General features: G+C 31.2%; 3 protein-coding genes across 4 annotated transcripts; 1 reads left to right on the top strand and 2 right to left on the bottom strand.

Moving 5' to 3' along the window:
* Nucleotides 1-1,297: 1,297 nt before the first annotated feature.
* On the top strand, nt 1,298-3,577 carry LOC123674111 (cofilin/actin-depolymerizing factor homolog). Its single transcript, XM_045608983.1, has 3 exons — nt 1,298-1,668; nt 2,867-3,189; nt 3,350-3,577. The coding sequence occupies exons 1-3, from the start codon at nt 1,666-1,668 to the stop codon at nt 3,468-3,470; spliced, it is 447 nt and encodes a 148-aa protein (XP_045464939.1). The 5' UTR covers nt 1,298-1,665; the 3' UTR covers nt 3,471-3,577.
* An 831-nt stretch (nt 3,578-4,408) lies between these two features.
* Nucleotides 4,409-5,299, bottom strand: LOC123674108 (mitochondrial import receptor subunit TOM20 homolog). The gene is made up of 2 exons (XM_045608980.1): nt 4,933-5,299; nt 4,409-4,877 (listed from the first exon to the last, which is right to left on the bottom strand). The coding sequence occupies exons 1-2, from the start codon at nt 5,063-5,065 to the stop codon at nt 4,549-4,551; spliced, it is 462 nt and encodes a 153-aa protein (XP_045464936.1). The 5' UTR covers nt 5,066-5,299; the 3' UTR covers nt 4,409-4,548.
* A 1,199-nt stretch (nt 5,300-6,498) lies between these two features.
* Nucleotides 6,499-12,624, bottom strand: LOC123674107 (leukocyte receptor cluster member 8 homolog). Of its 2 annotated transcripts, none has more exons than XM_045608978.1 (6): nt 12,381-12,624; nt 11,072-12,082; nt 10,469-10,985; nt 10,211-10,409; nt 9,147-9,354; nt 6,499-7,129 (listed from the first exon to the last, which is right to left on the bottom strand). In XM_045608978.1, exons 2-6 carry the CDS (start codon nt 12,079-12,081, stop codon nt 6,967-6,969), a joined length of 2,097 nt encoding a protein of 698 aa, XP_045464934.1. In that variant the 5' UTR covers nt 12,082; nt 12,381-12,624; the 3' UTR covers nt 6,499-6,966. The 2 variants fall into 2 exon arrangements, with proteins under 2 accessions (XP_045464934.1, XP_045464935.1); XM_045608979.1 differs by lacking the exon at nt 12,381-12,624 and adding an exon at nt 12,228-12,358.
* Between the last annotated feature and the right edge of the window lie 4,536 nt (nt 12,625-17,160).

Raw genomic sequence — 17,160 nt, 5'->3', positions numbered from 1 at the left:
GAAACCATTGTGTCATCCTTAAACCTATGTTTTTGCAAGAATTTCTAACTCTCAGCAGAAAATCTTATCTATTCTTTGAACTTCGGTGTTCCATATAACAATATATATTTCATCTTGGAAATTGTAGAAGTGACATATTCTTCAACGTAATATGAGGAATTTGAAAAACATGTTTCAACTTTGAATTTAATTATCATACATAAATTAAAAGCTTTCAATTATTTGAAGTGGAGAAAGTAATTATTTCAGATTTATTCAATTAACCTATAGTGGCTAGTGTTAGATGTATATTTTTGTTGACTTTCTCGAATTGTAAAAAATAAAGATAAATTCTTGGTAAAAGTGAAAAGAATTCTACGAAGCTTTTAGTAATCTAATAATTATTTGTGAAGAATTTATTTTACTTACAGTTGTCAAATTCTACTGGATTCAACTGAAATATTGAAAGTGAACGACGAAAATCTTTTTATTCTCAATAGTGTAAAAACATTCTCTGAGACTTGTCATTTTCGGATTTTTACAATGAGCAAATTCTCATTTTGTTGCAGAAATGTATGATGAATTCAATAGAGAAATAAATATTTCATTCTACAAGGTTTGATAATTTTAAGGAGAAAAGGATTTATAATATTATGATGTGCCCGACCCTCAATGCTTTATCTTTCGGCAAGGGTTGGTCTTAATCCAAAGATTCATGCAACTTGAGTAGAGACAAAAAATAAATAAAGCCGTTTGAACGTCCGAGTCAAAATGCATAGCAATATTAAAATAAATAGTAAATATAAATACTGCCGGCTTCCTTACTGTTGATTAACGGAAGGCATACTGAAAGAATTTGATGTTAATAATGTTCATCATGTCATCAAATTATAAAGAATCATGATTACACCATATATGGTATCATTTCTAGAGTATTACATCTTGTATTTGAAATAAACTATCGATCAATCAAATAAAATGATGAAAGCTTTTAAAGTGTTAGTTCTTTTTGTTCTGAACATTGCAGAAATTTCACTTCGTGCAACAAACATTTTTCAAAAATCAATAAAGGGGCGTGCCGGGACCTTAGTTTCTGCCACCATTTTGAAATGAACACAGTTTGACCATTTATGGGCATTTGAGGAATGGAGCGTCAGCATTGGCTGAAATTTGTGACTCATAATTATCCTGTTTTCTTTTCAAAATGCAAAAACCGTAAAACAATTAAACGATTATAGGGAATTACAATATTTTTTTTGGTAATTGACAAACTCTTGCTTATATAAACGACTGAAAGCCGAAGGAAACTTTTCATTTCTCGATACAATAATAATTGTGGGCTTTCAATTTCAAATAAGAATTTTCCGAGTCAAAACAAACATTGTAATTTATTTTGATAGAGTTCCATTCTTACACTCATTCTTGTATTTATTTTTGAATTCCGTAAAGGGCTATATTTCATTAATCGAGATCATTTGTACACTTTTTATTCATTGGAGAAAAGTATTTTGCATTAAATCATTTCGCGAAACGCATGCGTATTATCAGTTCTGATAGAAAACGAGTCGACGTCTGCTCTTGTCGCTGTTCGGTTGTCCGGTGCGTAACTTTATTGTAAGTTCTAACAGCCAAACTGTTTGTTGCAGTGATTAGTCGTTAGATTAAGTACTCTTGAAATAATTAAACATGGTGAGTACATGTTTATGAAATTTATTGTTATTACATTTATAACATAAATTTAAGTTTTTCTTCAATTTTGACATGACAAACCTTAAACCGGCAGCCATATTGATATGCATACTCATTTGCCGAAATACTTCTTCAAAAGGGAAATCCTTCATGAAGGAAGTGGCCCCCTCTTCAATTATTTTATATTGAATCGATAAATTAATTAATATTTGTAATACATCATTCAATTAATGTTCTTTCCCGTTCCTCTTCAGTTTTTTATCATTTCCAACAGTTTTTATGAAAATTTTGAATTCCGAGATTTCTCCCTGTCTATTTTATGACTCATATCAATCTTATCTTGTTACTGCAGTCATATCCAAAGTTTGTTCCGTTCTAAAACCATAGTTCATTTTATCAGGGGTTGAGAAAATTAAATATTCTTTATTTATCAAGATAAATTCGGAGAGACAAAATGATCTCCTGTGAGTTTATAAATAGAATTAAGTGTTCTTGCCTACTATATTTGGCAGTGCTTGACAAGACATCAACTAATTTTTTGTCAATAGTACCAAAAAGATCTAAAAGAGTGAAATTCATTTTATCAGAATAATCGGCTTTTCCGGTTTTTTGATCGATATGTCAATTATCTTTCTCATCATTTTGGCTCCGAATCTCATTTCGCCTATTTACGGAAAAGTTCAGCGAATTCTCCTCTAACTTGTAATTTTCCTTTGGCATATGATATCTAAAATGCATTTTCGGAAAAGAATCTTCTTGATATGATTACTTTCCCTTTCACGCCTCAATAAAAAGTCAACGTTTCGAAATTCTATTGGATTTTTGCGATATTTTAATTTTTCAATATTAAGATATGTTTTTGTATTTATTTGGCGTATCCACGAAAATATATATTAGATATTGTATTAAAAAAAATTATCAGTTAAGAGGGTAATTTTTTTTTAATACAAATAGGTTCGTAATGAATTTTCGGAAAATAATGTTTATGATGTGATTACTTCTTACTTTCTTTCAAGCCTCAAAAAAATTACAATGTTATGAAATTGTATGGATTATATTATTGAATTTTTGCCATACTTTAATTTTCTCCTATTCCTATATTCGTAACTCATTTTGTATCTGTTTAATCTATCCCAGAAAATAGGTGTCATCCTTAAATTTTCCTCATTGAAGTTAACCCTCTGTATTTTTTTTTCAGGCGTCAGGAGTAACGGTATCTGACGCATGTAAAATCACCTATGAAGAAATAAAGAAAGATAAGAAGCACCGCTATGTAATCTTCCACATCAAAAATGACACCCAAATTGATGTGGAAAAAATTGGTGCAAGGAACGATTCCTACGAAGACTTCCTCACACATCTGCAAGCTGGTGGGGAGGGTGAATGTCGCTATGGTCTTTTCGACTTTGAATATATGCACCAATGCCAAGGTACCTCTGAATCTTCCAAAAAACAAAAACTATTTTTGATCTCCTGGTGCCCTGAGACTGCCAAAGTCAAGAAGAAGATGTTATACTCTAGGTAGGTTCTTTTTACACTACATACTTAATTTCTTTTTTCATGAGATATTATAGCTCTTCAATTTTGATATGGAAAAACTTGAAACTACACAATTTATTTATGGAAATTTCTGAATTTTGTTTCAATTAAATTCTTACTTTAATGTTGTATTTATTTTCAGCTCATTTGAAGCCCTTAAGAAATCTTTAGTAGGAGTACAAAAATGTATTCAAGCCACAGAATTATCAGAGGCTAGCCAAGAAGCAGTGGAAGAAAAACTGAGATCCACCGATCGTCAGTAGTTTGATTAAATTCTTTTGCTACGACTGTCTACTCACGCACCTACCTACCAAGGTGTGATATATTTATAAGTATTTGGATATTTAATAAAGCTTCATTTTCAATCCTAGTTCTCTCTGTTTCATTGAATTATCATTTTCAAATCTGTAACATCCCTTTATATGTTTTTTCAGTATTAAATAAAAATTAAACAATAAATGTTTAGTCATTAAAATCCCATACCTGTTTATCAAAAATTGAATTAACCAAAGTTGCTAAAGTCAGTGGGAAAGAATGCATAGGAATAAATCAATATCCTAATTCAAGCTGAAATGTAATTTTTTTATGAGCGATAATGGTGCTCCTAGTAGTTTGAGAGTCAATAAAACAGTAATTTCCACAAATATATGTATGGAAATTACCTCATTTTATTTTGTTATAACTTCCTGTTCAAAACATATAGGGAAAATTTAATTCCTCCAGTTTTGTTAATGCAAAAATTAGTTATTTTTATTATTCTAGTAATTAAAAAAAGAATTCAGATAAATATTGCAATTACATATTTTAAGATGCAAAACTTTCTGATCAGTTTAAGCTGTAGATGAAGATAAAGGATGTCAAATTTTTTGTTTATTGTCCCAATACATTTCAAAATACTCTCATTTTGATTATCCAGAGGAAATTTTAGAATGAAAGAACATTTCCTCCTCAAAGATGGTATATTTCAAATTTTAAGATAAAAATAACAATTCCTTCAAAATGATCACACCAAGAAAGAGTTTCTTTAAAAAATGGTGAAAACCTATGAGATTTCAAAAAAAATGTTCTCATAAATTTTAGAAGTTTCACCAAAAAAAAAAGAGAGGTGAACTTCCAGAAATTATTTCATTGGTGATGTTCATTAAATATATGTCTACATAGTTTGATCTGCTGGTGAAATATCAATTGCAAAAACGGAACATCATCAAAACGTAGGAACTTATATTTCTAAAGTAACCAAAAACATGAATTCACTACAAATTTGTTTCATAAAGAACAGATCAATAATATTTTCAACAAGGTTTTCATAATTAGATGATACTACTTCAATTATTAACAGCTTCATTCCACATCATCTTCCTGCATTGAACTAGTTTGTGCTTTCATTAATCGTGGTGCCACAGCAGGCAACCTTTGTACTAATAGGTGGAACACTTGTGGTTGTAATGTTTGTTGTAGAACTTGTAAAAGATCATTAGGCTGTCCACAAACAGCGACAGCATTACCTAAATGATCTACGCCATTTTCGAGATCACCAGCAGCCAACAACTCTTCTCCTAATTGAATCTCTTGTAAGAAGAATTTTTGAACAGCCTCATGATCTTTCATATCAGGGAACACTGTATTTGAGCGTTTTCCTCCACTTGACACAGCTTTCTTCAAACGCCTTCCTAAAATAAGAGTGCAATTTCTTTTCCTCAATGTTAATGTGTTGGATCTACTTACGTTCACGTAACTTTTTCTTGAAATCAGGGTCACTATGCCTCTTTTGATCAAAATAAATACAATAACCTAAGAACAATGTACCACATACTCCAGCAGCAATACCGATGGCAGCTTTGGGAGATATCATTTCCATTTCAAAAATTTGTGTTGAATACCACCTACAAAGCTAACATTAAAACTAACCAAAAAATGGCTAGTTCCGTGGAAGAAGCGAGGCGATAAAAGAATTGACAATGACAGTCATCGACAGTTCTGAAAACCTAACGTACGAAAATTTCTGGAACTGACTTCATTCGGTCCACTTGAAATTTAAGGTGATTTCGTTTGATGATTTAACAGAACTAAGGAAATGACAGTATTTCATCATTTGTTGAAAAAATAGAACTTCAACGACTGCGATCATTTAATATCAAAAAGAGTATCGCTCAAAACAAAAATGGATAAAAGGGTTTTCCATAGATAAACTAATAGATTAGTTTGTCTATGGGGTTTTCCACTGTTATCCAAAAAAATTATTATTCACAATAAATTTGTAGCAATAATTTGATCAATTACTACAATAAAACATTTGTTTCTGAAAGATGTTTCACTAGTAATGAAAAAAATATGTGAAGTATTGAAAAAAAAGTGAAGTATTGTTATCTATAATGATAATAGTGATATTTATTATTTAAAAAATGTTATTATTACTTCGAAACCATCAATAATAGAAATCATAGAAAAATACATTTCGTCAAATCATACACATTTTTTTATCGCTTTTTATAATGCGAGATTAGGAAGTCTCGGCCTCGTAGGAATTATTGACTTTAGTTATTCCTATATGTTTTGGCATGCATGAGTTTAATTTATCCAGATTCCAGAGTGGTTTGGCAATACTTCGCAGTAATCAACATCGTACGAAAGTAGCGATATTATGGGGGAATCTTCATTCTTTGTTCCTTAAGCTATATTAGGTACGAGACTCGTGAGAGAGTAATCGTGTTTACGGACGGACAAAATGGTTTGACCACACATTGGTCATCAGTGAATCGAATCTTTTCCTTTGAATTTTATAAAACTTGTGTCTGCAACTCATCATAACCTATTGAAGAGGCAACCAAACTGATTTCATATTGTTGTTCATAATCTTATAATTAATTTAAATGAGCTATGATTACTTTAAACATCAGAAGGGACTTTTGAAAAATTCATAACTTTGATATTATTTGGGTTAGGTCTTAGGTAAAACAGTATTGGATTTAGTACAAATATTTTAAAAGTCGTGTCTAAGGAGAATTAATTTGTTAAACGAAATTATATTGTATATTAACAATTGTTTCGCCAACACTGTAGCTTCTTCAGGTTAATTTCAGTAGGGTTCAAAAATGTTTGTCCTTGACCAAACCCAAAAAGTAATTATTATTGGATTCAACTAATTGTTGTTTTATCTATGCGATAATTTTTGAAATGTTATGGAGTTATACTTGATTTTCAGTTCCTACTTGGCGGCTATTTTCATGACATATTTTATTTTAGTATTGATTGTCTGCTATGTATATTTTTCATTCAGGATAATTGAAACAATTTTTGTACTTAATTTATCTATTTATGTATAATTTAATATCTTTTGAATTCATACTTAAATATTATATACAAAATATACAAATAATAAAACAGCAATGTCGAAAAGTCATATATGCATATCGAATAATATAGACGACTTTCAACACTGTCCTTACTGGGAATTAAGGTACAACGTGTACCTGCAGAAGTTGTAAAAGGGTCTTTAGATTTTACCCACTCAAAATTCATAGAAAATAACGATCGGAAGACGAATATTCATTCAAGGAAGATCAACATCTCTAACAGAGATTCAAAAAGGAATTAAACGAGAAAATGGTACGCGTCCCAATCGATCCAACAACTAAATTCGTAGTTATTCATTCATCTGAAGTGTCCTGTTTACTAATTCCAACTCAGAAACTCAAAACACAGCACAATCCATCTTCTTCCATCGATAACTCACTCTCCTCGCAAAGATCTATTCTGCTCTTATATATTTGGCAACGCAGACATACTGATTTTACAATCGATAAAATTTTGCGTATCATCGGTGAATGTCAAACCAAAAGGCAGAAGAAATTGCAAACAGTCTTCCCGGGTATTGAACGCCAACTCTTCTAACAGGAAAGTTAGTGGGATGCTTTGACGGTAGCTAAACATAAAAAATTATTAGTATGGATATGTTGCATAGTTGAAAATGTGAAGACAAGCCGACTATTTAGGAAAGATTTTCTAATCAACCTAATTTATTACGAAAGGTTTGCAACACCCGATTACATTTTTATGAAGGAATTGTCGATATTAATGAATGCTACAAGTAATCAATTAATTAAATCTACAAATTCATGATAATCTAACTGTTATTATTCTTTAACAACATATGTTTTAAGTTCTTTGTTGTAAATCATGAATTTTTCAGGAAATATTTTTCAATTTAGATGGATTTCAAATATTTGCTGTCAACATCAAACAGCAATCAAAACCAACAATTATTTGTTTCTGTATAGTTGAACAAAATAATGAAGTCAAGCTTTTGAGAAACTTATATTTTATCATTTGTATTGAACCCCCAGGAATTGCGTTCTTGTGATCTAAAAGGATCAATGCGGTAGTGTAATCAAATTTTGTTAAAATTATTCAAATAAAATTGCTTGTCTATTGTATGATCAAAATAAAAAAAGGGCTCAATTGGTTTTGATATATCTTTTACACCAAATGTATTATTGTTATCCCCATCACTGACCCCAGCTAATATTGCTAACTATATTTGTTCTTTCATCTTCAATATTTCAATTTTACCTGATAAATTATTTGATTATTGACTGAAAGATCACAAACCTGTGTGACAAAAAATAATCTAAAGATCTGTTACTTTACTGACTTTCCCTTTTGCTAACAAGGCTGTGCAATAGTCCCCTTTTTAATATCGCGTTAGAGGATCCTTTAATAAAAGTTATTTTTTTTATATGTTGCAATAATTCTCTATTGGATGCTACAATATTTCAAAACCAACTGTGAATTTTCTTCCCAAAAGATAAAAAACTTTATTATTGGAAATATTGATCTAGCACAAAGTGAGCCAAACTTTATCTTCACATTTTCAGTAATTCTGAAGTACAAAAAAAAATTCATGAGTATGAAAGAACCTATCTCTTAGGAGGATTATAAGATTCTGGCCATACACAAGTCTATCTATACCATCTAAATATAATAATAATATCTTGCGAGTTAATAACATATCTTGAAAGAAATAATTAAATTTTATTTATTACAGACCGTATAAGGAACTAAAGTATTTAGATACATCTAATCAAAGCTTCAATGAAAACCTTACCGTTTCAAAGTAATTAAGGGTCCCCATTATAATAGCGAAGATTAAAAAATGCCGTACTCTCATTGCAGTAAAATTAATACTGCAGTAAATTTTGCATTATCATGAAACAACCCCTTCATGTGTATTTATTGTATCCTTGTCAAAGTCGAAAACATATTTATATTTTCATGTCTTCGAAGTAGACGCGAAGTCAAGCTTAACACTTTTAGACAATGGTGCAATAACTTAAAATATCCAAACTATCAGTTTCCTCTGACAGATCAAAAAATAACTAGTAAAGTTTAATAGATTACGAAATCATATCATTTTTGAGAAAACATCACTAAATGACTTCTAAAGTTTGATAGTAATGATAAGCAATAAGTTTGAAAGGACACACAAGCTATGAAGCTTTTGGAGAGCCTCACAAAGATTCATAAGAGCGGAGTAAAAAAATTCAACAAGTATAAACTATAATATTATAATCCTACTACTGTTAATTTTTTGTGCAATGTAAATTTCATAAAACAGTCCCTAACTATGAAACTATTAAAACCCGGTAAAACTCTAGAATTTTAGAAAGTTCAAATGATTAAATTCTTATAACACGTTTATGAAATCATGTAAAAGGAAAAAATAAATTTGAACTTGGTGGATAAGGTTGAAAATAATAAATGGAGAGTGTATAATCCTAATTATAGGTTTCTATAATTTTCCTTGTTTTACACAATACTTACCAATACTCTGATTAGAATCAATTGAGTAAAAAACAGAACAAACAAAAAAAGACTTCCATTTTGGATGAAATGCATCAAATACAAACCTGCAAATTCAAATAAAAAAACTCTAAACTTACCTTTTGATTATACTTTTTAAATAGTCTTTACGTTCGCGTTCTATAAACCAATCTACAAGAAAGCCTGACATAAGAGGTGCCACAGAGTACAGTTTAAAAAACCTATGGAAATTACCAAGTCCCCAAGCCGACCTCAATTTCAAAGCAAAGCTTATACATTCATCCTTTTTCTCCTCTAACGAGAGTGTTTTTAGGATTGTCATCAAATCTGGAAAAGAAATTTCATATTGAAATTGAAAAAAAAAAAAAAAAAAGAGTTAAGAGATTTGTCCTAATTATATATAGAAAGTTTTTCCACAATTTCCAACAGTTGATATAAAATGGAAGTTCTATAAAAATCTGCTTTGTTAAAAAGTCGCAATCATACAGTTATTTCAAAAGAATTTAGATGAGACCATTTCATTAATCATTCCTACTTCTTAGTCAACCTCTATTATATTTTGCATCTAAGGCTACCAAAGGTAAAGAAAACTTAGTGATATCTTTTGGTTTCATCACTTTTTTTTAGTTATTGTGGTTTCTTTATTGAAGATCATTTCTATGTAGCATTAATTGTAAAGGTTCATTACATTCTTACTATAGCAGGGTTAGAATGCAATGTTATTTTAAATATCCAATGTTTTCAACGATTTTTCTATAGAGAAAAATAATCGGTTCAAACTCTTCAAAAACTGGTAGATCGTAGGAAACGTTGAAATTCACAGCAAAATACTGAACATTGAAGTCATTGTAAGTTCGTTCAATGTACTTTGTTCCTCATCACATGATTTTCATCAAGAAAAATGAAGTTTCTAACCTAATTTAATTAGTTTTGAGATATTTCATTTGTTGAATGATTTTTTATGAAAAGCATATGTGGAAAACTCAAACAATATTGATGACTGCATTTTCAATTGATTTAGTGACGTCACATAATCCGTAAGCTTGTTAGTTGGAATCGGTAAATAATTTTTTTTATTACTAAATAGCCTATGCAAGAGTCAACTGTTGAAATATGTTCAAGACTCTGACAACCCTTATAATGAAAATAAGTATTTAGAAAGTATAAGGTTGAGTATATTTACCCATATTATTCTTCGTGAATATGTAATAGAGTATCCTATAAGCAGTAAATTCATTTCTATTTGCCCCCCCTAAATCTGCATACAGCATCTTTAGCTGCGTTTGACATTGATTAAATTCTTCATGATCCCCTTTTTCTAGAGCAATTCGAGCATGTGTTTCATAAACTTCAACAGTGAATTCACTTCTGACACCTTGTACCTGAAATAATTAAAAATTAATAAGATAATGAGTATTTATCATTGGATTAATCAACTTACCGTTAAATCCTGTCTGATTGACTTGAGCTGATCACAGGTATAATAATAATCTTGCTTTTTCATCCATTTTTCCTTTACATTTTGCAAAGATAATCTGAGTACTTGAACAGGTCGCACTTCACAAGCTTCTGGGGCCTTAGTAAGACGCAGAAAAGATTTTTCCAAATCTTGACAAGTACCCACAACGTGAATTTGCTCCCAGTCGAAGTCTGCACTGGTATCATCAGAAAACTTGTCAATGACCATTACTTGTTGTTTTGTTACTGGCGGAAGGTTATGCAAATGTATTTTCTCATTGCTCGAGTTACTGAAACGTTCAGCTCTTTGCTTCAAAATTTCTTTATTCTCTTCCAAACCAGAATTGAAATTTGTTAAAAATTGAGCTTTTTTCTCTTTTGCTTTGGCCTTTTTCAGTTGTTTGGCAGTCATTTTTTTTGAAGGACCTAATCTATCAGCTAATTTACCTCGATTCGTAGTAGGTGACTTGGTTCTTTTCTGGTCTTCTAAACTGGAACTACTGTAAAAAATAAATAAGATATTAATAAGTAATTAAAACTACTTGGTAGTAGTTCAAAAAATGTAAAAATATATATTTAAACATACCTTGATGATCTACGCCATTTAGGACTTCTAGATCTTGATTTCCTAGTGAAAGGAGATTTAGATCTAGATCGTGATCTGGAACTTGATCTGCTCTTTTTTCTCAAGGTGGAAGCTCTAGTGCCCAATCTTGCTCCCACAGTTGATGGCAATTTTTTTTGTGGACTAGGTTTTGGTACAAGGGTCATACGTTCACTGTGTATACTTGGAAGTGGTTCTTTACTCCAATCTTTATTCATTTGTCCTGAGTTAATGGCCTGAGTAATCTTTCCTTTCAAAATTATTTCTACTTGGTTTTTGTCAATTACAGTCTTACATTTTGCGTAACTATCACTAACATATTTTTTCAAACTATCAGACCATTCTGCAGTTGGATTATTACTTACTTCATTTACCATATTGTTTTTTATAACTGTTTGGGGTTTATCATCTGTTTCTGTCGCTGGAGGTGCTGGGGGATCGGGGGGCAATTCTGGTGGAGGTTCCGGCTTGGGGACATTCGATTCTGGAGGTGGCAATGGGGGTAGATTACTATTAGGGTTATTGAAATTATACTGTTGAAGTTGCTGTTGCTGCTGCTGCTGGTTGTTCCTATTACGTTTACGTTTTTTTTTTGCCGCGCCGCTATTTAACGATGTATTTTGTTGGAAAGTACTAGGTGCTAATGGACGTTTGCCGTTAATATTGAATCGTATGTTACCAAATTGTTTGGGTGAACTTAATAAAGGTGGCCGCACAGAAAGAGGTTGAGACACAGGGGGTGGGGGTCCTTTAGGCAAAGGTGGATTTACAGGAATTTCGTCTTTTTTCATGTTCATCAATTGTGGATAAACATATGGATTTCCACCCATGTGAGACCAATACTGGTAGTAATCAGCATATTGCTGTGATGCAATATTGTTATAATGCTGATAATACATCCAGTTTTGTTGAGCTTGCTGAAGAAGATTAGCTTGAGCAGAGTTGGTTTCTGAGTTGGAAGTTTCAGCCATCATTGGAGCACCTTCAGCCATCCTGGAAAACGCTAAGCTTAGATAATTTATCAAATTTCTTCAACCTACATCAAAAAGTGATGAATTAGGCAATCAAGTCATTCTTCAAAACCTTGACAAATAAGAAATAATTTGATTGCCTTCTCGTTTCAATATCTATTTCATACCAAAAGTTTAATAGTCGAGTTAAAAAAAAGTCTTATCCACTAATTGTTCCAAAATATTTAACGAAACTAGAAATCTCAAATGAAACTTCAATCAGATATGTCAATTGAAAGTAATAATTTACCATCTGTGAGAAGACGCCATTTTCTACTCACCTTACGAACTATACTACTTGGATGGGTTACCTAAGAAAATAAATCATATGAAAATTGTTCGCTATAACAAAGTTACACTTTTCGTGAATTACGAAAGTCTAGAAAATTTTCACCGCACTATCACCAATATATTAATTCAAATAGACATTTACAAATTAATAATATCCGTAGTAGGCAATTAACAGTTGTTACTAATAACCACAGATAACAGAGTTTATAACAAGGGCACAGTCAATCATAGAATACAATACTTGAAACATAGAATTCCAAATATTCTTGACGAAATATCCCTAGTAAAAAGTTTTTAATTGATCCTTCACTTATTTTCGTAGTTCAGAATAATTTTCACATGTCCACAATCTGTTGTACCTATATAGATACAAACGAAATCTGAATTCATTAATTAAAAGTTCAGTCTCAACCTCTCAACTAAGCATCAAAATGGACAACGATAAAAAATGTTGTGAATATTGTAGTAAGGAAGTTGATATTTCTTCATCAAATACAGTAAGCTGTGATTGCTGCTTGGGCTACTTCCATTACAGTGAGAACGCGAAAAACAACTGTTCTCTACTGAAACCGGCGGATAAACGAATCCTAGAAAATGAAAACAGAATATTAAACTTTATTTGCGACTATTGTAGAAGAATGATGGAAGATTCTAAAGTTCTTGAAGAATCAATTGAACTGAGATGCACTAGCCCTCATGAATTTCCAATATTGGGCGATGAAGATAGGGAAGAGTAAAACATTCGAAAACATTTTGCATATTTTTTGTATCTGTTTATTTCTATATAAGAGTTGTACTAAAATATTCTATTTTATCATTGTTGTGTTTGTGTAGAATTTAATCGGAGTTATATTTATATTTTTCTTTAAATATCTTATTTAAAACGATTCAATGTGAAAATATAATTGTTTCATTATAATAATTTTATAAATCAAAACCCCATCATACAATACTTAGAATTTATTATGCAGGGATCATCTTAATTGTTATAGGATAACAATAATAATTCTTTCATATAATATGGTAACCAGAAAAGTTCGTTCAGTTATCAGTTCTCGTAAACCGATCAACTTGAATATTATGTGATATGATTCAAGATAATAGTTATTTATGCAACAAGTGCAAAAAGTTGTATGTTGTATGCAACTCGTGCAAAAATTGTTTATTGCACTCGACGTGTTGTCCAACTCGGCCTAAAGGCCTCGTCGGACAATTTCACGTCGAGTGCAATAAACAATTTTTGCACGAGTTGCATACAACATTTTTTCTACGTTCATGCAAAAAGCAAAAAATGATTTATTGAGGTGCGGCACTAGGTGTAGGAAAATGAAAAGCGCAACTTGAATACTTTATTATTAATATCGATTTGCATTGAAGCAGGAACTAATACGTTGCGAACAATTTAACTCAAACTTTATTTTTACCCTCAATGTTGAAAGTGGATGAACAATTGGTGCAATTTTCAATATGAATATTTCGTAGTGAAGTACTTTTTAAATCCACTTCTTGATTTGTAACTGCTGTAAACGTACAAGTACTTGGTTACTGTACATCGTTATTTCCTTCAGGCTGAAATATTTGACAGATATGAGTGCAATAAAAACTTTATTGCACTAGTGCAATAAAGAACTTTTTTTCCCTTTAAATAGAGTTCAATAAAGTTTTGCTTTTTGCCTGAATGTAGAAAAATAGATTTGACGATGTAGTTCATCAGGAGTCATAGAAAATTGAAGAAGAATATTGGAAAAGATATACGCAAAATTTCAGTCAAAACATTTCTATGGTCAAAACAGATTCGATCAAGATGAGATTTTGTGGGTATATTTGTATAGATTAACAATTTCAAATTCGGTGCAAAATTTCGTGTTAATACGTTATCGAAGCCATAGAATTTTCAAGCAGAATATCGGAAAAAACCTAATATCGCATGAATGACGAGCGCTCAAATATTCTCTCGGAAATTTGGTAAAATTTCTTCCTAGCTCGAGAACACGATCCATGAATTTTAAGGACAAAAAAAATATCAAGGAAACAGATTTAAAAGAAAAATTATTTCTCAGAAAATAAACAACAATCTTGAAATTGAAAATGCCTACGATGGTACCGGAAAGTCCAATAGCTTAAAAGTTTCGGAGATATGATTTCTTGAAGTTTTCATTCGTATTTTGTAAGATCCCGTTTCCGAAAATAGCCGGATGATGAAAATTCAATTAAAAAAATTACATAGACCAATTAATATTTTTTTCGTTACGTGGTGAGATATTACGCGTTGGAATAGTAAATAAATAATAGTATAAAATTTGTTAACAAGTTGAGATACGTAGTTTGTTATGGAAAATAAATCATAATGAAAAATTGCAGTGTTTTTCTAGTCTATGAAACCAGTTTTCCGGAGTGAATATTATGATTAAATTTTAAATTAGGTATTTCGGCGTTTCAAAACAACTAGAATATATTTGGAAATCACGAAAATCTCCAACATACAGGGTGGCCATTTGAAAACGAAACAGACGAGATTACAGACGAAATAAAGTTTTTCGATAGAAATGCTCGGACAGGTCGATTTCTGTTTCGAGGGGGACAACTTAAGATGTAGGTTACGGACGCATAGCGCTTCAACCCTTGCTACTACAACCCTCACCCCCAAATTTTGAATAGGGAAGATGGGGTGAGTGATACCTCATTTGAAAGGTATTTTTATACTGATTTCAGCACAGTAATTGTTTTTTCATTTTATGCATTAGTTCTCGAAATATTCTTAACTAAGTATTTAAAAATGAAGTGTTGTTTTCATGGCACTTGTAGTGTTTTGTGAAAAATCGACATTTTGAGCTTCAAAACAACCATGACTGTGGCTTCCTTCCTAACTAACTAACGCATGAATATTTCGAGAACTAATGCATAAAATGAAAAAACAATTACTGTGCTGAAATCAGTATAAAAATACCTTTAAATTGAGGTATCACTCACCCCATCTTCCCTATTCAAAAATTGGGGGTGGGGGTTGTAGCAGCAAGGGTTGAAGCGCTATGCGTCCGTAACCTACATCTTAAGTTGTCCCCCTCGAAACAGAAATCGACCTGTCCGAGCATTTCTATCGAAAAACTTTATTTCGTCTGTAATCTCGTCTGTTTCGTTTTCAAATGGCCATCCTGTATATTCTCAATTGGCTGTTCACAAAACTCGCTTTTATGTCGTTTTTATACTGGAAACAAAAAACATATATATGTTCAAACATATGCATCGAGTGATACTCTCATTTTAAAACCTGCCAAAATGGATACACGTAGGTGTAAAATTTGTAGTATATCAATTGATCTTGATCATTACGATACCTATGTCATTTGCTGCGAATGCAAGGACGTTATACATTTCAGCACTACAAAGGCAGGAAATTGTTGTGGCATGTCTATGGAGGAAAAGGAAATTTTAAATGATGGCATTCCAAACTTGTTCTTCTATTGCGTTGACTGCAAGGAGAAACTGAAACAAACATCACAGTTTATACGTATGGCAAATGAAGCTCGAATAAACAGTGGTTTACGTAGACACCCAACAATGGATAGACCAGATATTTAGTGCCAGTTTGAAGGAAATTATTGAAATCCAGAGGAAGTACAATTTAGATTTCTTACTTAAGTTCGTCACAAATTGTAATTACTACAGTGATTAGTGTATTGAAAACTGAATTCATTATTGTTAACATTTATATGAAAAAATAAAATAATAATTTTTTTTTGTAATATCCATTAGAGTTATATCATTTGGCCTAATTTCTGTTTGTTATAACATCTTATTATTTTAGAGATTATGTTATCATCATGTTCTGATAATTATCGTATATTTTCATTTATTATTTTCTTAAGTGACCGCGAATGCGGACTAGTCACAATATATTTCTAAAATACTTGACTTCGCAGTAATTTGGCAATTTTTGAAAATTTCATTCGAATTTAAAATAATCTGGATTCAAACCCAGCAGTAATAATATTTATTAGGCGATTTTTTTTTTCATATTATGTTGTGGAATAAAAACTAAAAACCATAATAAAAATTCTTCTGAATCCTTTTTTTTTTAAGTATAGGTATATGCTAATAATGGCCGCTATCCTCAAGGCTAGTTTTCATTCTGCAAGAAAAAACAAGTGCTTTCAAACATCTGCTTCTTTGTGTTTATTTTCTTCCTTTCAAAATGGAAATACGTAGACATTGTTGGGGGTGCGGATATTTTATCAATCTTGTACGTAGGGATACCTATGCTAAGTGTTGTGTATGCAAGAAACCTTTCATTACAAATTCGATGATGAAAAAGATTGTTGTGGCGTTTCTGTGGAAGGCAAGCTAACATTTCTGAAAGAGTATGGTAAATCGACATGCATGTTATACTACTGTATGCGTTGCTGGGACAAAATCAGAGATGTAGTACGCAAACAAAGAAAAAGAAGAGCTTCGTTCTAGATTTTTACCTCAAATTTGTTAAGTAATTGCTAGTCATTATTGTAATGTCTTCAATTAGTTTTTTTTCGTATCAGTTATAAAAAACAGTTAGGGGTCAGTGCCTTCAAACCCGATATCTAAACACATAAATCAAAACAAAATTTTAAACATTCAAATGAACAAATTAAATAATAGTGTATTTTGAATATTCCTTAAATTTTTTTTTTTAATATAAAGTTGTCGATTTTTATTGTTACATTAGCCATTCTTTCATTTGTCGTAACACTATACAATTTCATATATATACTATCATGCTTTATTTGTAAAGGCAAA

Source organism: Harmonia axyridis, chromosome 2 (genome assembly GCF_914767665.1).
Source record: "Harmonia axyridis chromosome 2, icHarAxyr1.1, whole genome shotgun sequence".
NCBI classification, from domain to species: Eukaryota; Metazoa; Arthropoda; class Insecta; order Coleoptera; family Coccinellidae; genus Harmonia; species Harmonia axyridis.
This window is presented reverse-complemented; position numbering and strand designations above follow the sequence as displayed.